Raw genomic sequence first — 24,631 nt, 5'->3', positions numbered from 1 at the left:
TGTGGGCAGGGCCGGTGGAATAACGGGTGCAGCTCCATCTTTGCAGGATTTGACAGCAGCTTTGACCTATGTCGAAGAGGACCGGGAGCCCGGGGCTGAAGAAGTGCGATTCAATTCCCGCAATGAAAGCAGCAGCCTAGAGACCCATTTTTCTTATCCCGTCACAGAGGGCTTGCATTTTATCAGCCAGCGAGTCTCGGCATTCACACACGAACCGCAGAAATGCCCGATTTCAGCGCTCTCCCTGGAAAGGAAATTAAAAAGCACTAATGGGACGCGTGGGTTTTAAATAAATCGGTTTTGGTGAATGACACTATATCAGAAAACCTTCGTGACAGCAACTGAGAGACGGAAGTGCGGACATGGCTGACAGGACTGCTCCCAATTGCCACCTAAGACTGGAGTGGGTTTACGGATACCGGGGACATCAGTGCCGCAACAACCTGTACTACACGGCCGCCAAGGAAATAGTCTATTTCGTGGCCGGGGTGGGAGTTGTGTACAACGCAAGGGAGCACAAGCAAAAATTTTACCTTGGGCATAACGATGACATAATAAGGTAATGGTATCAACATACATAACAGTTTGGACATGAGTGGTGTTGTTATCATCGGAGCTGGTGCCTCCCTGTGTAATATGATATTTTATAGCTCCGCAGGGAGGTGTAGGTCAACTTAACAGCATCCCAGGGACTGGGGTTTCATCACCTGGAGAAGTGATGCTAACCAGAACTTTCAAGTGCTAGTTTTGTCTTTTACTATTAAAACTGTCCCTAGACGTGACCTCCTGTATAGTGTCATATTAAATGACAAAAATAATCCGACGCTCCTTGAAGGTGTCATTGGTTTGGAGAGCCTCCTGTGTGTTTGTGTCAACGTGGGGCTCCACAAACTCATTGAAGCATCTGCTAGAATTAACATTAATTTAGGAATCGTGTTTTGCATCCCTTTTAAATTGCTCTAGTCTTTCAATACACCCCCTCCCTTTATTTATTTATTTATTTTTTGGGTGGCTCGTCCTGGAGTTGACTAGCATTACTGTGTCGCTCGTCAGCTGGGATCCTGCTCCATTATTAATGGGACAATAGAGATACACTCCACTGCTCTGTAGGCTAAGAGACCAAGTTCAACTGTGCAGATGAAGGGGGTCACACTGACTGAGCCCAATTGTAAGGTAAAAAACATCAGATGAGTAGTCAGTTGTGCTTATTATTGCAGGAAAATGTAAATGTCTGGAATTAAACCAGATGGGTTATTTTAGGATGACTAGCACAGACTAGCACATTATTTTCTAAAAGAAAGCACGGGAACGCCCGGGGAAAGTCACAGATTGCCTACTGTATAACTTAGCCTGCTCTCACGTTGCCTTACCTCATGTGGAATAAATGCAGCCCCCTCAGAAAGCTCTGCAATTCAAATCCATTCTTCTGTTTCCTCTGCTGCTCCTATTTTTCTCCTCCTGGGTCTATTTTGGCTCCTGCTCCATTTTGTTTGTTTGCATCATATTTTACTAACTGGATTCATTTCTCGGCTGATCTCGTCCCAATTTTACTGTTTGATGTTGAGGAGTGGCTGCACATCAGTGAAAAGCAACTGAGCTGCTGCCTGATAAAAAGAAAAGCTCAAAGGAATTTCAGTCTTTTTCTCATCTGGCAGAAAAAACAAATGTTTCATGATGATGTCTGCATCTTAGGCGAGAAAAAGAATGAAATGTTTTTGCTTAAATCACGATTCTCTGGAAAAGAGGCATGCATGTTATTAAACGTGTGACAGCTCCCTGCTGAATTATCCGTGTTTCTTTAGGTTGGTTCAATTTTTCATATTTAATAAATATAGTTTTTATTCATCTTTAGCACTTCAAGGGCAGTGGGGCAGTAGCATCACAGCAGGAAGGTCCTGGGTTCAAATCATGAGCAGGTGTGAATGGCTGTTTGCCACCGTGTGTGTGTTGGCCCTGTGATGAGCTGGGGACTTGTCCAGGGTTCACCCTGCCTGTCGCCTGCAGGCGACACTGGGATAGGTTCCAGCTCCCTGTCTAACAATGATGGATGGATAGAAGACTTCCACTTTATCTTTTAATTTCATAAAAAATGCATGAAGTGTGTGGAAAGAAGTGTGTGTGTGTGTGTGTGTGTGTGTGTGCGCGCGTGTGTGTGTGTGTGTGTGTGGTGTGTGTGTGTGTGTGTGTGTGTGGTGTGTGTGTGTGTGGTGTGTGTGTGTGTGAGTGAGGCGGCAGTGCAGCCTCACACCTTCACTCAGCCGGAGCTTAAGTGAACTAACTCTGCATATTAAAGTGTGAATTACCTGTGGTTATTCTTATTGTCATATGTTTGCACTGCAGTTGCATTTAATTTGAGTGTTTTGGAACAATAACCAGGCGGTTTACCAGCTGAGTGTGTGGGTAAGTTGACCACGTGTCGATGCGCTCCGTCCTGCTCCAGGTGCTCTGTTTGCATGTTCATTGAGATGCAGAGGTCCCGTTATCAGCAAGAGTAGCTCCAAGTCCACCCTCCAGAAGGAAGTGTGGTCTCTAAAGAGCAAAGCTGTCTTCCCCAATTAGGATCCTCTGGAGCTCAGTACAGTTACTTATTTCAATAGCTTGAATCGGTGTTGCAAAGTCAATCTGGACTGATGCACGTTTTAAGGGGTGCTGTGAATGTTTTACATAGGTGTAGGCAGCCAATTGTATTATTATTGTCACCTTACTGGCACTTGGAACTTAGCAGTTAGTTAAACTAAGCATGAGATGATTATAGCTGGAGGTGATTTATGAATGTGTTTCTGAATTTTTAATTTCGATGTTTCACGCACTGAGCAGTGGAGACCGCATTTGGCAAAGTAGGCATTTATAGTTATCTTAAATAGCTGTTTATCACCCATTAAACATAAAAACTATTTAAAGCTTATTTGCTGTGTCTATTATCCATGAATATTGACCCAGCACAGTCAGCAATGTCTATGAATACAATAAAATGACTCATTTGGGTTGTACTTGCTGAGCCGGACCGCGTTCTTGTCTCATTAAAGTGATTCAGTGGAAGTTCACATTTGCTTCTGCAGCACATTTAGATCGTCACCATGACAACTCTTTGGGCTGTTTATTTTACCTCGTATCGCATGAAAACAGGCCGTTTAATTGCTGCAGTATTTAGCTCCTTTTGTACCGGAGGACTTGGCAGATGGAAGACAGCCGCATCAAACAGCCATAGCTTGTTTTAAACAGGAGAATTGTGGTGATGCACTGCAGGCAAAGTCATTAGCGATGGCTTTTAGCGAGCTCATCAGCTGCCAGAAATGTAAATGAACCAGAAACCTTGGCGGAACTGACTTAAAGTTGTGGATTATCTAAACTGATATATTGTGCATATTTTAAACTACAAGGATATGAGACTTGCTCGGTTTAATGCGGTGTTGTCCCATGTAAATGGGTCATTAGCTGATGATTAAATATTTCCCCCCAGCACTTTATATTTCACCTTGAAGTGGATGGTGTCAAAAGCACCAGTTTAAGCAGTTCCAGTCATTGTCTCTGACTGCTCTCCTAAATGCTATTTTTAGCTGCTTTGCTCTGATTATGTAATTCACCGTAAGATGGGAAATTATGCCAGGTTGGGGGGGGTCCAGTAAAGATGGTGGGGAAGCGGAGAGGTGGTGAGGGAACACAGCGAGAGGGAACACAAAGGAGGTCAGGGATGTCACATCGGCTCTCAAAGGTGGGTGAGCACATTTTGAACGGGGCCGAGGTGTCAGGCAGAAAAGGTTTGGGGAAAAAAAAATAAAGAGGAGATGTGGATTTTAAAACTGGAAGACGGCTGGACTAGTTGTGAGGCGCGTGAATTCAGCTGGTCTGTGTGGCCTGGCCTTACAAAGCCTCTCTGGCCTGCTGTCTGACTACAAGCCAGGATTAGAAATTCTGGAGAGCAGTTGGCAAAACACGCAGGCTGATTATGATGGAGGGAGCTCCGTCGCTGCGTGAAATATATAGGCCAGGACAAGGCAAGAGGAAGAATTGCCCAGTGAATTACTCAGGCCTGCCTGGAACGTGACTGGCGGCTGCTGAAAGGATGGGTGGAGGGGGGGGGGGGGGGGGGGGGGTGACAGCTTTATACAGCAGGCTGTTGCTCAGCTGTAGAGTGGGACTGCATGTAGGTGGGGGAGGTCTGAGTGGTGGGGAGGGAGATTATATAACATATGCCTGGTGATGCAAGGAAACCCCCAGATGAATTATAAAAAGGCAGAAGGTGGAATTTGGAAATTAAAATTTCAAAAATGTAAAATAGAATCTTTTTTAACAGCACTGATTTATTTTTTTTATATTTTTTTTGTCATATTCCAGGAACAGCTCGTAGGCACGCATAAGCCTGCACGTGTGGGCTTGTGCACACTTGAGCGTAACAGAGTTAATTGAACCATGTCACTTCATCAAGCTGTCCCTGTGCTTTTTGACTCAGAGCCATCACAGAATTAATGTGCTCATCTCATCCCAGTGATTTCCACTGGGAGGGACAACCCCCCCCACCCCCCAACCCCAATAAACACACGCAACAAGGGTAACCAGGTGTTTTCATTTTACCCCTCTCTCCCTGTCTCTGTACAGTTTAGCCCTGCATCCGGAACGCGTGTTGGTGGCCACCGGGCAGGTGGGGAAGGAGCCTTACATCTGTGTGTGGGACTCCTACACCACACAGACAGTGTCCATTCTGAAGGACGTCCACACCCATGGGATCGCCTGCCTGTCCTTTGACCTTGAGGGACAGGTATGTTTGTTACACGATGAAGTGAACATGTAAATAATGGACGCAGGATGAAATCTCATAGTGTTCTCACTGGAACAACACAGTAGATCTGGAGAGAGAGTCAATCACTAAGATTTGAGTCCCACTTTGTTTCACTCGGTTTCATCAGCGCTCCTTCCAAAATATTGACTCAGGAATTGTGCTCACAAAAGACATGATCGACAGGCCAACATTAATTGAAGAGGTAAAGACAGAAAACGTCCTTCCCCCTGTAAAATATGCAGCAGAGCGCAGGATTCCCGCTATAGCTGCTGTCTTCTGCTTTGACACCATTTTTCCTGCGTGCTCGTTCGGTCGGCTATAGGAGGCTCCTCTGGCAAAAGCACTCAAATGCGCTCAGCGGAAGTGCCAGAGGCTGGACAACTGTTCTCTCTGCTGTGTGTTATTCTGCTTATTAGCACCTCCATTATGGTCAGCCATGCTGTACTGGAGGTACTTTGTTCTGCTGTGATTAGTGCAACAGAGCAGAGGCTTTTCAATCTGCGATATGAATTCTCCATCTCCTTTCTTCATCTTCCCAGTGTTTAGTCTCCGTGGGCCTGGACTCTAAAAACACAATCTGCGTGTGGGACTGGAGGAGAGGGAAGGTTCTGGCAGCCGCCCCTGGTCACACTGACAGGGTAAAATGCTTCTGTTCTTCCCGGCCTGTGTAACATGCTCAGTATCGACTGCTTCAATTAGCCCTGCACACAACATGGAGGATGTGCCCGAAGGAGATACAAACAAGTCAGACAGGAGGGTTGGGAGCTCTGTGTGAGCCAGCGCACCATTTATGACAAGGAATTTTTTTATTCAAGAGAAAATGCGAGGTTGCTCCCTCAGCCCACATGCACATCTATTTTGAATATTACGTTTTTTCTTTTATGTCTGCTCAAAATTTCTCTTTTTGTCAGTCATTTCTTCTGATTCTTTGTTTTCTCCCCCCCCCTCCCAGATATTCGACATATCATGGGATCTGTACCAGCCGAACAAGCTTGTAAGCTGTGGTGTCAAACATATAAAGGTACAGCACCTTCTTCATGTTACATGCCAAGTTTCTCGCTGGCTATGCGAAAAAAGATATTTCAGACCTTGTAAAGCCTATTGGCTCCTTGCCCTTTTCCCTCCTGCTGCCTCCACTTTATCGCCATGACTGTATCAAAGTCTTAAAATGGATGTATGCAAATTCACTTAATTCCAGAGTCTATGGTTATTAGGCACAGACGGTAAGTAGGACAGGCAATGACTCACAGTCCCTCTCCATCAAATCTGAGATATTTTGCTCTCCAAGAGGAAAAATGCTCTCTTTTTATTGAAAACCGTGACATCTAAAATTGCTCTGTGCAGCTGCAGCCACTTCCTTTTTTCCCCCTCATCCTATCTATGACTTCGTTTTCACAGCAGAGTTGCATTCATACATTTTTGAAGAGCTCATGCAAGGGTTTCTTTGCAGGCTTTCCCTTGGGGTGTGTAGTGTGTCGTGTTCCCAAAAGACACAGTCATTATAGAGGAGTCTTTTTTCCCCCTGGAATGACAGGAGATCCTGCTGGTTTAAGGAATGGTGCTTTGTAAGCTTAAACACAATGGAAGCAGAGAGGTCTGACCTTTGACCTATAAGTACTGTACATATATTTCCAATTTAGATAGCGTCCCATTGATCACCTGCCTCCTCATATATGTATATATTTGTCGAACCGAACGATTGCGTAGACCCTCTGCAACCATCCCTTCCTCTTCCATGCCCACTGACTTTACTGGTTTCCCCTTCCCCCCTTTCTACTACATTTCCCCTCCCCTCTGCTTTCCTGAGGCCAAGGCAATCCAGCAACTGTCCCACATAATTTCCCAGCCTGCACCCTGCGGACCATGTGACATCTGCTCCCCAGCCCCGCGCTCGCTCGGCGATTACAGCACTCAGAGCATCCAGGAGATTTAGTCCTGGTAATCCACTCACTAGGAGGCTGAGGAGAACACTCCCTCTGTGATAAAGCACTAGAGCTGCTGGCAGGGTTCTTGTCCGCACACAGTGCCTGTCAGCTAATTGTACGCATGCCCACCACCGGCCCACACACGGAAGCGTCCCGCCGACATCCATCCATCACCTCCTCATTGCCAGTGGGCCCAAATCCCAGAACAGCCAACTGTGTACTCCGAAATCAACACACAGACAGTGTGTGTGATGTTCTGTATAAATATGTCACATCTTGAAGTTAATGCTGTGCACATTCACCTGTCATTAGTAGATACCATCAAGACCACATGCAGTTTTGTAAATCATGATATTAGGACAGCCACCACTTAGAGGAAAAACTACAGAGAAACACAGCAGCCTTTCCTAGTGTAATGTGTTCAGTTGTCTGACACCATTCAGGGCAACTGCGGCGCGATGCAATGATAACATGAGATGAAACAGTGAGAGCAGTGGACAGAAGTCGCTGTAAGTTATGAGCTTCTTACATTTCCTCGGAGAGAGAGGGTGAAGGCAACTGAGCCAATGACATAGTGCTAATCCCGGGTTGAGAGAAGTGCATTAGCTTCTATTATGCCAGCGGCTCTCTGGAGGCTACTTAAGAAATTAAAAGCATACTTCTAGAAAAAAAAGCTCCTTTATCTCAGTCCTCATTTTTACTGAGACCCCTTTCATTTTTGCAGCTACAGTATCTACCTTTCTACTCCTTCTCTTTCCCTCTGCCTCCTCGCCTCCATCTTGTCCCCTTTCAGTAGTTCAGCAGCAGAGGGATTAGCTGCCTCTTGTGTCTCGCTGCCTTATCAGTAATGGGCAAGGAGGGCTGCGTATTCATAGTGCATCCTTCCCTGCTGTCTGTGCAACAGGCCTGGCCGCTGAACCTCCAGCTATCCCAATCAGGCAAACATTTTTCCATGCCCAATATTCGTACCTGCAGATTACACCTGTGCGAAATAAGCTTTACCCCTTCTGTCACAGCATACTCCTCGTGTTAGTCTCCTGGAGCTATCAGGATTGTCCTTACTGAGGGGATGACAGGCTCATTTGTTTCTTGAGGGTATTGTCAGTTGTGTCCCTAGATATCCATTGTTGCCTGGGGAACAATTTCCGACCACACCGTTGGCGCCATTAGGGTAACCATAGATTTAACATAACCTTAGCATTGATAGGACGAGGAGCGTCTCCACATAGCTGAGGCACCTCTAATTCTCATCTCAGTGCAGATGGAGCATCCTTGTTTCACTCTCATTTGATGGATTTAGACTTCGGTCTAGACCATGCCGGTGCATCCCTCTGACCTTGTACGTAAGAAATGAGCCGCTGTGTAAGTGTTGGACTGTGCGTCCGTGCATGCTGATCAGGCGATTACGCCACTGACTTCCCAGTGGTAAGTGTTGATGAGAGGTGCATTTGAATTTGACTTTCCTCCCTTTCAAGGTCTCTTTCCCTCAGTCTGTATCGCTTTGTTAGGGTTCCCTTGTTTGTGGCTGTCAAACTGTAATCATGTAAATGTGTCCTAATTTCCACTTAACTCTTTTATTGCGGGATTAAATGAGGGATTATTAGCCATCATGCACACTTGTGTTTCTTCCTGTTACAGTTCTGGAGCTTATGTGGTAACGCCCTGACACCGAAACGAGGTGTTTTTGGCAAAACGGGCGACCTCCAAACAATTCTCTGTCTCGCCTGCGCAAAGGATGAGGTCACGTATTCAGGCGCATTGAACGGCGACATCTATGTGTGGAAAGGGATCAACCTGATGAGGACGGTGCAAGGAGCCCATGGGGTGAGTTTAAAAGTGGCGTGTAAACCTCTAATCGTGCGAACCTGGGTCAAAGTCTCGTGCGGGCTTCATTTGATTCTGCTTAGTAGAAAAGGATCAGCCTTTTGCTCCACAGGATTAAATGATATATATTGGATCAACAGCTGGGTGAGGGGAGGGGATGGTGGGGGAGGAGATTATGGCTCGTAATAACCCATTCCTGGGTTTGTATTATCAAATGTTTCACAGGGTTAAAGGATGTGAATCCTGGTGTTTGCAAAAAACAGAAAAGGCTTCCAAGAGGCCCTTCCAACACAAAAAAACCATATACAGTCTTTAAAGTTTCCTCATTCTGGTGCTTTAAGGCATCGGCCGCAGGTCAGTAATTGTAAAAGTCTGGAAAAGCAAATGTCAGGGCAGCAGGGTTGTGTGTTTGTGCGTCTGGGGCCGGTTCTGTCTTTGCTCATTTGTTGAGCAGATTTTTACTGACAGCCTTTTATTTCCTGCAGTCAGGGATTTTCAGCATGAATGTCTGTGAGGAGGGCTTCGCCACCGGGGGTCGAGATGGTTGCGTCCGGCTGTGGGATCTCAACTTCAAACCAATTACTGTCATTGATCTCAGGGAAACGGACCAGGGATATAAAGGTAACGTCAGACTGCCCACCCGTTTCATTTGATCCAGCAGCAGCTAAATCCTCTCTTGTGGCACTGGGGAATCATACAAAACAACAACAGAAACAACAAAACACCCTTTCCTGTTTGCCGTACTAATGTTCTCTCTCTATTTTCTCTGTCTTTTGTATTGGTAACCTCGGATCTAACAGTAGCTAGAGCTGAAAATAGCCGAGGTGGGTAATGTCACTGTGGGCAGATTTGGTGACCATGTCAGTCTGTCTGTAGTAGTCCCCGCATTGTTCGGCAGCTCCTCTTGTCAATAATTCCAAGCTCACACCAGTGTTTACATTCACATATGTATACAACATATGCTTTTATCATTCCCCTCTCTCTGTGTTTCCCAGTGTCCCTCAGATTACCTGAACATGCGCTGTCGGTATTCCTTCTAGGTTCTGTTCCAGGTGGCCATTTGCACCCTCTGTGTTTACTATCCTGGTGTTGTCCTTTATAATGGCACGTTTACTCCACTAATATTAGTGTTAAGTGTGTCGGCGTCTGGTGCCTACAGGGTTATCTGTGCGCAGCGTGTGCTGGCGGGGGGATCACATCCTGGTGGGCACGCAGGACAGCGAGATCTTCGAGGTGGTGGTCCACGACCGCAACAAGCCCTTCCTCATCATGCAGGGTCACTGCGAGGGCGAGCTCTGGGCTCTCGCCGTCCACCCCACCAAACCTCTCGCAATGACCGGCAGTGACGATCGTTCAGTCAGGTGAGGCTGATGTCGCGGTGCTTCATTTATTGTGCAGGATCGATGATTGTGTTCTCCATTGGAGTTAATGCTCTTCATCTGCTCCCTCGCCTCAGACCTGTCATTTATGTCCAAGCCCAGCAACAGATACAATAGGGTTAGATATAAGCAGATATATAATAAAATCATGAATGCCTTTGCTTTGATTTATTATCTGTGTTTAATGTCTCTGCTGCCTTCTTTCTTAATTTATCTGCCCTATTCCTTTTTCTGAAGGATATGGAGCCTTATAGATCATGCTCTGATAGCACGCTGTAACATGGAGGAGCCCATCCGCTGTGCGGCTGTAAGCACCGATGGCATTCACCTGGCCCTGGGAATGAAGGATGGGTCCTTCACTGTCCTCAGAGTAAGGTAGGTCCACAATTCACTGCTAACACCGGGCAGTGGTGACTGTCAAAGGGACAGTTAGATGTAAAGGGGCCTTGTTTTATTGCCCGTTCTTGTGCCTCATCCAAGCCTTTCTGTCCTCCAGAGACATGACAGAGGTGGTCCACATCAAGGACCGGAAAGAGGCAATCCATGAGTTGAAGTATTCCCCCGATGGGGCCCACTTGGCAGTTGGTTCGAATGATAATTCGGTGGACGTTTATAGCGTGGTGCAAAGGTACAAGAAAGTGGGCGAGTGCATTGGCTCCAGCAGCTTCATCACACACATGGACTGGTCCACAGACAGCAAGGTCCTGCAGACCAATGACGGCAGCGGCAGGAGGCTCTTCTACAGGATGCCGAGTAAGTCAGCGATACCACGTAACACACCGTACTGCTGTTCAACATCAAGACAATTAGACGGAGACTGAGCTCTGAGCATCGTTGTGAGATAAAACGTCTTCTGTCTTTCGAGGTGGGAAGGAGGTGACTAACAGGGAGGAGCTGAAGCTGGTCCAGTGGGCTACATGGACGTGCGTGTTGGGCCCTGAAGTTAACGGAATATGGCCCAAATACTCCGATATCAATGACATAAATTCTGTGGATGCCAACTTTAACAATCAAGTCTTAGTAACAGCTGATGACTACGGACTGGTCAAGCTTCTCAGATATCCATGCATAAAAAAAGGTAACGAGGAGCCTTTTTTTAAAGAAATGTGATTTCTAGATTACATTTCTGCTGTGTCACGTGTAATGTATCTCTCTTTCCATTAATTAAGGTGCAAAATTTAAGAAATACTTAGGTCACTCGGCACATATTACAAACGCCAGATGGTCACATGACTACCAGTGGGTGGTCACAATTGGTGGGGCCGACCATTCAGTGTTCCAGTGGAAGTTTGTTCCTGAAAGGAAACCGAAAGAAGCTCTACACATCGCAGCGCAAGGTAAGAAAATGTCCCACGAATCTAAATAATGTATTTTATTGATCCACAATGAAAATAAAGTGTAAGCACAGAGGTATTTTATTGGGTCCCTGTGTGGGGATGAATTATCTTTTAACACTGTTGCCAGTGAAGTGGGGGTGCAAATGAGGGTTGCATAAAGTCGAATGGCTGCAACAAAATGCCCCACACTGCCCCCCCCCAGCCTCATGAATGTAATCTTCTACACGTGTACTAGATTGTTTCACTTTCCGTGCTTTCTCTCAAGAGCCGGCCTTTCTTTAAAGCCCCTCGCTGGAACAGCCATCGCATTAATTAAGGCAACGCTAATAAAAGTGAATGAAGCTGGGGAAGTATAATTGCATTGCCATTCCCAAGTCATATTTCTCCCAGAGACAGCGCACAGCTCAGCTCTCTCAAATTAAAGCGCACACTAACTGCCGTTCCTTTTAATTCATCTAATGGATCTTGTGAGTGGCCACCCTCTGCTGCCAGTTCCACTCGTGGCCTCGTCCCAACGCGGTTAATCTGCGCTGCCTCAGCAAATTCCTGCATTTGTCTCAAGTGATGTCCATGCGCAGCAACCAACCAATGTTATTGCGCTCCTAAATGGTGGTTCATTTTTCGTTTTATTTTTTTAACCAGTGTGATCTCGGTGGGTGTGGAGATGTGGTGGACGGTCGCAGAGCGTGATGTGTTTTTGTGTTTTCCTGCAGAGATTTTGGCGGACTCCAACAGCGAGGAATCCGACTCCGACCAGTCAGATGTCCCCGAGATGGACTCAGAAATCGAGCAGGAGACACAGCTGACGTATAGACGACAAGTGCGTGATGATGTCATTGTCGATACACCGCTGCTGTGTTTACTTCTGCAATAATGTGCAATAAGTCCTCCGTCCCTGTGTGCTCCTGGTTATTTGAACCCAGGTTTATAAAGAGGACCTACCTCAGCTCAAAGAGCAGTGCAAAGAGAAGCATCGAGCGACAGCCATGAAGAAGAGAGAGAGAGCGCCGGGGAGCAGAGTGAAGCTGCATTTCATTCATGGGTAGAGCTAAAAAAAGAGCCCAATATACTGAGACTAAATGTCTCGTGGAGTGGTTGTTCCAAAGCGTTACTCTTCTGCGGCTTTTTTGCTTGCAGCTACAGGGGTTACGATTGCAGGAGCAACCTGTTCTATACCCAGACGGGCGAGATCGTGTACCACGTGGCTGCCATCGGGGTCGTGTACAACCGGCAGCAGAACACTCAGCGCTTCTACATGGGCCATGATGATGACATCCTGTGTCTGGCTATCCATCCCTTAAAAGACTTTGTAGCCACGGGCCAGGTAGCTAGAAAAGATTCAAGGCCTCTTTTTTAATTCACACTGGCTCAGAGGCTGTTGGCGGTGTTTGTTTTTGTTGAGCGGAATTAAATTACTGAAATTCACAGTGTGAAACAAATGAGTGTTGTTACTTTTCCAGGTTGGCAGGGACTCTTCCATTCACATATGGGACATAGAAACCCTGAAGCCCATGTCTGTGTTGAAGGGTTTCCACCAGCTTGGAGTGTGTACACTGGATTTCTCTGGTAACAGTCTTACATTTTATATCTCTAATCCTCTTATTTGTACTGGATCGTACTATTGTACCATTTAGATTTGAAGCTTTCTCTTTACACACATACAGATAGAGACAAAACACTATCCAAACAAAGAAATGTGTCGCACAAACAGCACTTTGGTGTCTGGGAGGCATTTCGCTCTCCTTAATTGGCTTGAGGCTCGACCACGGCTCTGGATGTCAGGATCTGCTGCTCTAGATTGAGCCCACCAGGCTGCTGTTATATCATCCAATGCGGCTGTCCACGCGGCACTGAATGGATTTGATTTTCCTTCCGCAGCGGATGGCAAACGTCTGGCTTCAGTCGGCTTGGATGAAAATCACACCATTGTGCTGTGGGACTGGAGGAAAGGGGAGAAACTCTCGGCCATGCGGTGAGTACACTTTGGTTTAGGTGCTCGCATCACTACTGAGCTTTTGTCCATCTCAGTCAAATGTAAATCAATTCTTTTTGAAATACTGTTGTCTTGGGGAAAGAAACTTACACTTTAAATCATTTATCTCACACTTCACCCAGTGCAATATTTTCCTATCGCCTTGTGGCAAGAAGAATGAGGAATCAGATAAACCAAATAACTGGAAGTATTTGCTCTATTTTTGACATTCAACATTCAAAAATCACAATAGAATGCCGAGGATCTATGCCATGTTGCTGAAATTACATTTATTTTTATTATCTCTCTTACATAAGTGTGTGTGATAACTGATTTTTGCAGTCTAATGATGCATTTCACCCTATTTGCTGGCATATGGTCTAAATTTAGCTTAAACAGAGTGCGACAGCGTTGCTGATGCTGATGCTGATGCTGATGAAGCAGCTGATAAAACCCATCAGATGTTTTTGACGTTACAATAAAAGCTGTCCAATTCTGAACTTCACGTAGCTTCAGCTGCAGAGGGCAAGTGGCAGCGAAAGAAACGGGTATGGCCTTTGACAAAGCTGTAACTCCAAATGAAACGGACTGCACGACAACTTTCCATTTAAGAGTGGACATTTATGGATGGGAGTTGAAGCAGCTTCACCATTAAAGATGACTGATGAAGAGCCTCCATAGCATCATTTAACTCTAAAATCTCACAGTTAGGATAAGATTGTGCATCGCTACCCAGGCAAATATGTAATTCATATTTCAATTTACATCCTTTATAGTGAATTGATAAGCTGTGAGTTTAGTTGCTACAACTATAAGCTTTGACTAAGAGACTAGAAATGTTCCTTTTTTATGATTTGTCTTAAAAATAAATCTGACTTTGGCCAACAATTCAAGGTGGAGTTGCTATAAATGTGACTCATTACTTATAACTGTGGAGTCAATAAAAAAAGGATCGTAAGAAGGCCAGATAAAAATACACAACCTGGAAACAGGAAGGTACTAAAACAAACTCCAGTTCCCCAAAATAGCTGTACTTGGTTTGCTCCGTCCTCAACTCTATATTCAGATTTAGCATCCAGTCTAGTGAAAATCCCTCTGGCTAGTTTGAAACAATGCTTTTATAGGTTGTGCCGTGCGCTAAGCTGTAGCTGGGAGACAGCTTGTAGCTGCAGTAATCTCATTCCCAGACCCTGGTGGTAAATACAGTGAGGCAGGGAGAGGGAAACGACTCCAGCTCCAAAGCTCAAACGACACCATCGCCGTCTAATCTCTAGCTCCAAAACGTGGCAAGGGGTTGGAGAGAGACTTACAGAGATAAAAGATGGGTCTAAGTACTAAGTACTGCAAGGCTGGGGTCAGAAACAGTAGCTCAGAGTAAAAACAAGCAAGCAACCATTAAAAGTTTATTTCTACTTACATGTTGTTGTCTCCCAACATCGTTTACAGTCAAATCGACGTATTTCTTATCATTAATACTTATTAATTATTGTGTTCTTTTTCTTTCAGTGGAAGTAAGGACAAGATCTTTGTGGTCAAAATCAATCCCTACCTTCCTGACAAGCTCATCACAGCTGGTGTGAAACATATGAAGTTTTGGCACAAAGCCGGTAAGACTTTTTTTAATGAGCAGCAAAAACTTAAAGTAGCAGCAACCTCTCTCTCTCTCTCTCTCTCTCTCTCTCTCTCTCTCTCTCTCTCTCTCTCTCTCTCTCTCTCTCTCTCTCTGCTGACTGTTTGGCTGACTGTTTCCTCAGGTGGTGGTCTAATTGGGCGTAAGGGGAACATGGGGAAGACCGAGACCATGATGTGCGCCGTGTACGGCTGGTCGGAGGAGATGGTGTTTTCGGGCACGTGTTCGGGGGACATCTGCATCTGGAGGGACATGTTCCTCATGAAGACCGTCAAGGCTCACGACGGGCCGGTATTCAGCGTGCACGCTCTAGAAAAGGTACTTGCGGAGTGACAGGCTCACTTTAAAGAATGGATAACGGTCCCTTTTCCTCTCCATCTGGTCACGTGTTTTGGCTCAGATGAGGGAGAGTTATGCCATCTAAAATGTGCTCAGTGACACGTTCACATCTGGAGGCAAATCTCTGCAGCCTCTCATGTCCCCTTGTTCCTCACTGTAGGGATTTGTGACCGGAGGTAAGGATGGTATCGTTGCTCTGTGGGATGACAGCTTTGAGCGCTGTCTCAAGACCTACGCCATCAAAAGATCAGTCCTGGCTCCAGGCTCCAAAGGTAAGAACGGGTCATCCTGTTTGGCTACCGTTGGCTTCTCTCACTATAAGTTCATTTATATCGTTCGGTATTTTTAGCGTAAACGTCCCATCTCAGGCTTTGTTTTTCCTGTCTTTTCTGACGGCGCTGTAATTCATGGACTCGACAGGGCTGCTGTTGGAGGACAACCCCTCCATTCGTGCCATATCTCTGGGCCATGGCCACATTCTGGTGGGGACCAAGAATGGGGAGATCTTGGAGGTGGACAAGAGCGGCCCCATCACTCTTTTGGTTCAGGTAAGAATTAGCTCGTTAGGGGCTTCGTTTGTGTTGAGAAAACTTTCCTCTAAATTCACTCCTCATGAAACTGCACGCGGTAATACAACCATTCAAACTACTCATACGTCATTATTATTAGCCTCCTTTACCAAGATGGTGTTTGTATTCTGTCATGAATTGATGTTGATGAATAGGAGATAGCTAATTTAGTTAGGTGGTCCTGCAAGCTCCCCTGGCTGGAGGCAGATAAAATGCAAGTATCGGTATTGATCGACTTTAAATATCCCCGAGCAGATTCTGATGGATCGGAGCTGTGGGCTAAAAGAGAGTTGTAAAAATAAGACGGATGCTTGTTGGCATGTTTTTAAGAGTGTATATGTGAAGACTTTTTATTGTTTCCTCCTCATATTAAATTCAAAATGGGTGATTGTCCTATTGTGTGTATCTGCAGGGGCATATGGAAGGAGAAGTCTGGGGTTTGGCGACTCATCCCCACCTCCCGCTCTGTGCCACCGTCAGCGATGACAAAACCTTGCGCATATGGGACCTCTCGCCCAGCCACTGCATGCTGGCCGTACGCAAGCTGAGAAAAGGTGAGATGCTGCTCTCACTGAGATGAAATGCCTTGCTGCCAGGCACCCAACGAATGCGCTGTCCTCCTCAGGCGGCCGCTGCTGCTGCTTCTCCCCTGACGGCAAAGCCTTGGCAGTGGGCCTGAATGACGGCAGCTTCCTCATTGTGAACGCAGACACCCTGGAGGACCTGGTGTCCTTCCACCACCGCAAGGACATCATCTCTGATATTAGATTCTCACCAGGTTCGTGGATAGACACCCCCCCCCCCCCCCCCCCGTCTTCAAAACCAGGTCTGTGTAATATATAGGTCACCATGTGCCCTTCAAAGCACGGATGAAGGGTAGAAGCAGAAATTCAGCAGGTACACCTAATTCCTTCCCACTGTGGTGCAGGCAGGCGTTGCCGCAGGCCTGACCCAAATTAATGGCTTTTTGTAATAGGGTCAGACAGAGAGACAGCAAGAGCATAATGGGACACAGCAGGAGTGGACAGAGAAATCAAGGAACGAAAGGCTGTTGCGCCTGCACACTTGACCTTGATCCTCCGTGTGGTGGATTCAATTTTCCCAGTCCAGCAGACTGGAACCCACACGGAGGTGTAAAGGTCACGCCAGGAGAATAATGCCAATGAAAGCGAGAAGGATGACAGATGGACGGACGGACGGACAGACAGATAGGAATGATTTCTTTTGTGTTTCCTCAGGTGTTGGGAAATACCTGGCAGTGGGATCGGCGGACACATTTGTGGATATTTACAACGTAATGAGCAGCAAACGTGTGGGAGTGTGCAAAGGATGCCTGAATTACATCACCCATCTGGACTGGGACAAGAGAGGTGAAAGCTTAAATGTTAATGTCCCGGTAAAATCTTGGAAAGGACTGCTAATTATGGGTTTATAATGCCAAGCTAGGCACCGTGATCCACTGGGCTTTTTGGATTGTTTTCTTTTTTTGTTGACAGGAAAACTCCTTCAAGTCAACACAAGTGCCAAAGAGCAGTTCTTCTTCGAAGCTCCTCGGGGCAAGAGGCAGACCATCCCCGCGACAGAGGTGAGCGCGGCAGCGGAGCATCGGCACGGCCCATTTGTCACCGGCATTGCTCTAATTTAGGCTGTGGAATAGTGTTTGGGGTCCTTTTAGGACTGCATGACATTCACATGCCTTCCAACAGGGAGCACTCAGAAAATAAGCATCACGGATGATAAATGTCTCCTTGGCGCCTCTGATGTTGTCTCCTACCTCCTCCTCCTCCTCATTTGTCTCACCTCTTGCTGATACGTGACACTCCCCATTCATTTTGCCATTATCTTGAGCTATTGATCACAGCACCATTAATGGAAGGCTGGGTCGGTGGGGAGCCAGTTTTCGTGTGATGGATGTTTTTGACTCACTGGTTGTGGTTGCTGTTTTAAGCTTCAGAGCCTTGGGGGCTATTTTTGTTCATGAAATGGGTGTACCAAAAGAACAGTGCTTCATTGAAAAGCTGCTGTATGGAAGCAGCTTGGAGATTTTGGAGACAATAAGTAGAAGAATCCTTGTGTATTCTGCATTATAATGTCAGCTGTTTGATATATATTGTTTTCCCTTGAACGGTTCAGGTTGAAAAGATCGACTGGAGCATGTGGACATGTGTCCTGGGAACGTCTGTCGAGGGCATCTGGCCTTTGATCAGCGAGGTCACAGAAGTGACCGCAGCCTGCCTTAGCAACGACAAGAAGGTGCTAGCAACAGGAGATGACTTGGGCTACGTAAAACTCTTCAGATACCCCGTTAGGGTGAGACGCGGCGTTCACACAGGCTGCTATAAGTCTGGGGGTTTGAGCTTAATGTTCTCCTGTCCTCCAGGGCAAGTACGCAAAGTTCAAACGCTACCTGGCACACAGCACACACGTTACCAACGTGCGCTGGAGCCATGACGACAGCCTCTTGGTGACCGTCGGTGGGGGCGACACGTGTCTGGTGATCTGGGCCCACGAGACGGAGGGCCACCGGGAGTTCAAGCAGGGCGACAGTGAGGAGTCGGACCTGGAGAGCGAGGACGACGGTGGTGAGAGACGAACTTCCTTTGAGAGTTTATCCATACGACAAATTTATGCCGCTGCTAGAAATCTCTGTCACATCGGCTTCCCCTTAGGATATGACAGCGATGTCACGCGAGAGAATGAGATCAACTATACCATCAAGGCCTTATCGACCAGCATGAGACCAATGACGGGTGTGAAGCCTCACCTGCAGCTGAAAGAGCCCTCTGTGGATGAAAGGTACTAAGCAGTGATGCTGTAGAAAACTGGCCAGAAAGGGAAAAAATATATAAATTCTCCGAGCTATCTTCCCGCTTTGAAATAACCCAGCCTCTCTTGCTCTGCTTCTTTCCATCTGTTTCCACTCCAACATCGTTCTTTGCGTCCCTCTGAAGGCAAGGCGTGGTCAGGTAAGAGCTAACCTCCATCTGCGAAACTGTTTCAGATAAATCACAAAGTGTCACCCAAGTTAACTGGTTCTAGTTGCATTTCTTCGTCCTTTTGATCAAAAAACTCTCATTTTCAAAAGGCTTCTGTCAAATAACAACAGCAGCCAGTTTTTAGCAGCATTAAACAGGGGGTTTATCCACTGGCGAAGGTCGCAACTGGCCCATTCCAACACCATCAAGTTTTTCCACCTGTCATGTAAAGCTGCGTACAATTGTGCTGATTCCTGTCCTCTATGTCCTCAGTGGCTGACATGCATGTGTCCTCCAGGCAGCAGTGAAGTCTGAGAACATTTGTCTAATTTTCTTTTTCCCTTTGTTACTGCTGCCTTGAAGAGGCTCCAGGTAAGTCACCCAACCATCGTTTGCATTGCTTTGTAGAATAGATATATGGATTTCTTTTTAGATTAGCAGAGCATTTAGGTCTTATCATGATACATCATTTGGACATTTCCTCTTGGGAAAACTCCTCATTGCACAAAACTCAAATAGTACAATGGTTTTTTTTTTGGTTTTTTTTAAATACATCTTAATATTGATATGGATAATATGGCTTTTATGTTGTAAAATACATCAATTTGCCTGATACAATTTTTGTGAAATTTGTTAGGTTTCTAATTGTGATGCGTAATGTGCTAAAGATGCAGCGCTTGTGAATAATGACTCAGCAGAACAATAAATATAACCACAGAAATCATCGTCTTCTGCTCGGCAAGGAGCGCCATGGCGGCTCCGCTAACCCGGCTGTCTGTTTCAGACCTCCTGTCAGCAGAGCTCTGCCCCAGCCGGAGAAGCTGCAGACCAACAATGTTGGCAAGAAGAAGAGACCAATAGAGGTGAGAAGAACCTCACATCTTCATCATCCCACATCGTCACAGCAAAACAGAGCATCGGGTATCTGTAGATTAAACAGCTTCGTCTCCGTCTGGGCAGCAAAAGATGAAGGAGCCGCTGATGTAATGTTTTGAGATGAAGGTGTAATGCGCCCATATTCTGTCCAGACGGCCTCTCTGGAGACGCTGATGATGCTCTAATTGAATCTCAATGTGCTACATCGGCCACCAGCTGGCTTTTTAGTTGCCATGGCGATGACCTTTCTGACTTTCCGGGCAAATTTGTTTCCGACTCTCCCGTAGGACCTGGTGCTGGAGCTGGTGTTCGGTTATCGCGGCACCGACTGCCGCAATAACGTGCACTACCTGAACGAGGGGGCGGACATCATCTACCACACTGCATCGGTCGGCATCGTGCTCAACTTGACGACCTGTGAGTGGACAGAGCGCAGGCTTATGCACAGCACCTGCGGGACTCCAGCTCTCGCGCTATTAACTACCAGGAAAGCAAATGTTTTGATCCCCGCGTGTTGTGTTGATGTGTCTCCTCACAGCCTGCCAAAGCTTCTATGCAGAACACAGCGACGACATTCTGTGCCTGACAATCAATCAACATCCGAAATTCCCCAACGTGGTGGCAACTGGCCAAGTAGGTATGTTTGTGAGAAGTTGACCTCCTGTGTCAAACGCCTCGTCATTTTTCTTTCCTGTTGCTGTGTAGCCCCGATGGCTGTCGATGGGCAAAATTAACATTTTCTGCATTGATAAATAAGCTCAGATGAGCCAGGCATGCCTCATCCTCATGGAAAGATGCTCACACCTCCACTCTGGTAGATCTGAATGAGAGATGAATACATTTTAGTCCAGTATAGCATACGTAAGCTTATGCAAATTACCAAAATAGTTTGAAGTCATAATGACAATGTTAGAAACTGCTAATCTCACCAAACAATCTCTTGGCTCGTTACTTAATCAGATTTTTTTCCATATTGTTTCAGGTGATACAGGTGACATGTCAGGTAAGACGATGTCACATTATTATTTCATTAGAAAGTGTACAATTTTTTTTAGTCATTAACAAACTCTGTGTCGTTGCAGCTCGTTAATTATTTTTGATTACTGCCATCTAGTGGCCATTTTAGTTGAGGACGCGCTGCATGTGCTCACTTTTCTGTTCGTTCACTCTAAATTATTAGTATATTTTTCAAATTAGAATTTTTAAAAAAAACAATCATGTGGGTTGTTAATATTTTTTTGTCATTTTTTTGCTTTGCAGCAACATCCCCATCTATTCACGTGTGGGACGCCATGACAAAGCAGACGCTGTCGGTGCTGCGCTGCTCCCACTCGGGTGGGGTTTGCTCCGTCAGCTTTAGTGCCACGGGAAAACTGCTGCTCTCAGTGGGCCTGGATAATGAGCACACCATCACCATCTGGAAGTGGCAGGAAGGTAGGACGCAAGTAATCGATCCCTACACCGAGGTCAGAAGGTCGCACCACAGCTGATCGTTGGGGATTTAACTGCTCCGTTTTTGTTTTCCAGGTGCCAAAGTGGCCAGCCGGAACGGTCACACCCAAAGGATCTTCGTGGCAGAATTTCGACCAGACTCTGACACACACTTTGTGTCTGTGGGGATCAAACACGTCCGCTTCTGGACGTTGGCTGGTCGAGCCGTGCTCAGCAAAAAAGGCGTGCTGAGCTCCATCGAGGACGCCAGGATGCAGACGATGCTGTCGGTAGCATTTGGAGCTGTAAGTCACCTCAAACCACAATGTAATAAGTTTCCTATATTGGACTAATGATTTAAAATGTGCTTTGACATGCTGTGAACTGTTCTTGCATTGCTCGCTCTGCTCTCTTAGGCCACTAGATTAGTGCAGGTTTGTTTTCGTTTCAGAATAACTTGACATTTACAGGTACCATTAGTGGGGATGTGTGTGTGTGGAAGGAACACATTCTTGTAAGAATTGTGGCCAAAGCTCATACGGGCCCTGTGTTCACCATGTACACCACACTGAGAGACGGCCTCATCGTCACAGGGGGCAAGGAAAGGCCGTAAGTGTCCACGTCAGTGATTTTACACCATTAAATGCCGAGTCAACTCATTTTTATGAAAAGCAATAACATCCTTTTTACTCCACAGGTCAAAGGAGGGGGGTGCTCTGAAGCTTTGGGACCAGGAGCTGAAACGTTGTCGAGCGTTTAGATTAGAAACCGGACAGATAGTAGACTGCGTTCGCTCCGTGTGCAGAGGAAAGGTAGGAAGCTGATGACCCTAAAAGGTGAAAAGGTCAAGTCTAATCATGACAAATGGATGTTGATCTTGCGTCAGGGTAAAATCCTGGTGGGAACCAGGAATGCAGAGATCATCGAAGTAGGGGAGAAGAACGCAGCATGCAACATCTTGGTAAATGGGCATATGGATGGACCTATCTGGGGCCTGGCCACCCACCCCTCCAGAGATGTCTTTCTATCCGCAGCAGAGGATGGAACCATTCGTCTGTGGGACATCCCGGAGAAGGTCCGCCCTTTAACCATCACCCTTTTACGGTTTCCTACAGTAGCGGGATCGCGTCACTAACACAGGGTGATATTTTTTGCGTACAAGCAGAAGATGCTGAATAAGGTGAACATGGGCCACCCTGCACATACCATCAGCTACAGCCCTGAAGGAGACATGGTGGCCATCGGCATGAAGAACGGAGAGTTCATCATCCTGCTGGTGGCCTCACTTAAAATCTGGGGGAAGAAGAGGGATCGGCGTTCCCCTATCCAGGATATCAGGTAATCAGCTGGACACTGTGCGCTGGAAAAGCAGTTGCTACGTCGCTCCAATAATCAATCTCTCCCTTTTAACCTTCCCTTTTTCTGTAGGTTCAGTCCAGACTCCCGGTACTTGGCCGTGGGCTCCAACGAGAACGCAGTCGACTTCTATGACCTGACGCTCGGGCCGCAGCTGAACCGGATCAACTGCTGCAGGGACATCCCCAGCTTTGTGATGCAGATGGACTTCTCTGCCGACAGCGCCTACGTCCAGGTACAGGAGACTCCAGCAGCTTTGCACCGGCGATGGCACGTATATCCAGCTGTGCGGACAGTTACCTTCATTTTTCTATGTTGCAGATATCAACAGGTGCTTATAAGCGTCTGGTATACGAAGTGCCGTCTGGGAAGCAGGTCACAGAGCAGACCCACATTGACAGGATCACCTGGACCAGCTGGACAAGGTGAGGGTCGCTGACAGCTGTATGTTTGAGAATCTGACCTGCAGATCTAACTCTGCTATGTGTGTCAAGTGTCCTTGGGGATGAGGTTGTAGGAATCTGGTCCCGCAACACAGACAAAGCAGACGTCACCTGTGCCTGCGTCTCCCACTCAGGCCTTAACATCGTCACCGGCGATGACTTCGGGATGGTGAAGCTGTTCGATTTTCCGTGTCCAGAGAAATTTGTAAGTAATGGGAGATTAAAGCGGAGCTCATTTTGATGCTTTTCCTCCATTTCCGTTGTTGAAAGGTTGCAAACATTATCTTCTATTCCTCAAGAAGAACAGCTGCTGTTGAAGCCCGCTAATGTGTTTATGTCTGTCGTCATCTGTTTCAGGCCAAACACAAACGCTTTCTGGGCCATTCCGCTCACCTGACTAACGTACGCTTCACAAACGGAGATCGCTTCATTGTCAGCGCCGGAGGGGACGACAGAAGGTGAGAGCGGGTTAGTTTGCCGCCAAGGCCGCGATGAAAGATGAGTGGTGCTGATCTTCTTTTCTGTTGCTCTCCAGCCTCTTTGTGTGGAGGTGCGTCCATGCTCCTCACTGAGGATCGCAGCTGGGGGGAAAAAAATAAAGGTTGTGCGAACAGATGGAGGAGGAGAACGAGAAAGCGGGCGGCTGGCCTGGAAAGGGTTATGGGATTTACTGCCTCTAAATTAGGTGCATGCATTTGTACAAGAGTCATTGTCACCACCGTATCAGTCCTGAGTGTGAACACAGGTAGTGATGTTGTTCTCAGAATATCACATTATTAAAAAACCAAACCTCATCACATATGTGCATATCATCTCAGTGAGGTATTATTTAAAAAAAAAACAGAGTGCATCTGTGTAAATGTGGCAGGAGTATGTATCCATGACGATGCCATTTTTAAAAAAAATACTCATGTAGCAAACTGAATTCGCCTTAATCGGAGTGTTTAACACGAGGGTTCGGACTCTTTTGTATTGCTTTGCTTTTTATTTTTTAGTCATTTGTTCCTTTTTCTTTTTAAAAAAAAGAAACAACTGGTAATTCCAAATCCTGTGGCCTTTCTCCTGAATGTAACATCCACCGTTATGTTCTGGATGTCAGCATGCCAAAGCATACTATGCACTGTTCACCTGACCTGGTCACTGTGTTACCCTGCTGGTTCATTTGTTGTCTGTGGTTGTGTTGTTGACTGGTTGGACCTTCCCCTGGCAGTGCCCCCCCCCCCCCCCTTCATGATGTACTTGTTTGAGGATTCTGTGCGTGGTTAGTAAGTGTGCATGGCTTACTGGAAGACAATCTATACAAACCAAATTCCTCAGAAAACAACAGTCGATTCAATGCACCGTCGCAATTCTGTCACCTCTCAATGTGCTGCTATGACGTGTCAGTGTGACTTTTTCAACAGGTAAAGTTTGGTGTATTCAGATATACTTAAATGGAATGTTTTATCAGAGAGAAAATATTAAAAGTGCAAAACATTTCCCTCCTAACTATATAAGCAATGTTGCTGCATATTTAGATTTACATTTTACCAGTGTAAATATCATTTGTACATATTGTTTTTGTACATTTTGTGAGATGTTTCTTAAATTATGCTTTAATAATAAAAAGCAACCATGCTCTCCAATTTTAAAGTCTGAATGGTGTATTTAGTGAGTGAATGGCCCCATCTCCCTGCATAACAATCTGAATTTAAAGGATTAAATTACCAGTATAAAAATGGCAAAACTGATCAATTCACCATGCATTGCATATAAAACAGCACAGTATTATTTTGCGTTTTTAAATATTATATTTAAT

The 24,631-nt window shown here is 46.1% G+C and overlaps 1 protein-coding gene across 3 annotated transcripts; it reads left to right on the top strand.

The window, feature by feature from the left end:
• Position 1: 1 nt before the first annotated feature.
• Positions 2–24,458, top strand: eml5 (EMAP like 5). Of its 3 annotated transcripts, XM_057059210.1 has the most exons (45): positions 4–559; positions 4,597–4,756; positions 5,317–5,415; positions 5,730–5,798; positions 8,341–8,526; positions 9,012–9,147; positions 9,327–9,350; positions 9,686–9,887; positions 10,143–10,280; positions 10,402–10,658; positions 10,771–10,983; positions 11,075–11,242; positions 11,956–12,062; positions 12,166–12,284; positions 12,380–12,566; positions 12,703–12,808; positions 13,121–13,214; positions 14,721–14,821; positions 14,969–15,162; positions 15,344–15,455; positions 15,604–15,731; positions 16,165–16,306; positions 16,378–16,530; positions 16,991–17,122; positions 17,249–17,337; positions 17,886–18,062; positions 18,133–18,334; positions 18,422–18,548; positions 18,704–18,718; positions 19,091–19,099; positions 19,512–19,590; positions 19,891–20,020; positions 20,142–20,240; positions 20,586–20,606; positions 20,864–21,037; positions 21,131–21,339; positions 21,486–21,643; positions 21,732–21,846; positions 21,921–22,109; positions 22,200–22,372; positions 22,463–22,625; positions 22,712–22,815; positions 22,885–23,038; positions 23,191–23,291; positions 23,369–24,458. In XM_057059210.1, exons 1-45 carry the CDS (start codon positions 363–365, stop codon positions 23,403–23,405), a joined length of 5,949 nt encoding a protein of 1,982 aa, XP_056915190.1. In that variant the 5' UTR covers positions 4–362; the 3' UTR covers positions 23,406–24,458. The 3 variants fall into 3 exon arrangements, 2 of the variants coding, with proteins under 2 accessions (XP_056915190.1, XP_056915191.1); XM_057059211.1 differs by lacking the exon at positions 9,327–9,350; XR_008954335.1 differs by lacking the exons at positions 9,327–9,350; positions 21,921–22,109; positions 22,200–22,372; ... (3 more) ...; positions 23,191–23,291; positions 23,369–24,458 and having other exon boundaries at positions 2–559; positions 21,505–21,643.
• Positions 24,459–24,631: the final 173 nt, after the last annotated feature.

The sequence above is a fragment of the Takifugu flavidus genome, chromosome 16 (genome assembly GCF_003711565.1).
Source record: "Takifugu flavidus isolate HTHZ2018 chromosome 16, ASM371156v2, whole genome shotgun sequence".
Taxonomy (NCBI): Eukaryota; Metazoa; Chordata; class Actinopteri; order Tetraodontiformes; family Tetraodontidae; genus Takifugu; species Takifugu flavidus.
This window is presented reverse-complemented; position numbering and strand designations above follow the sequence as displayed.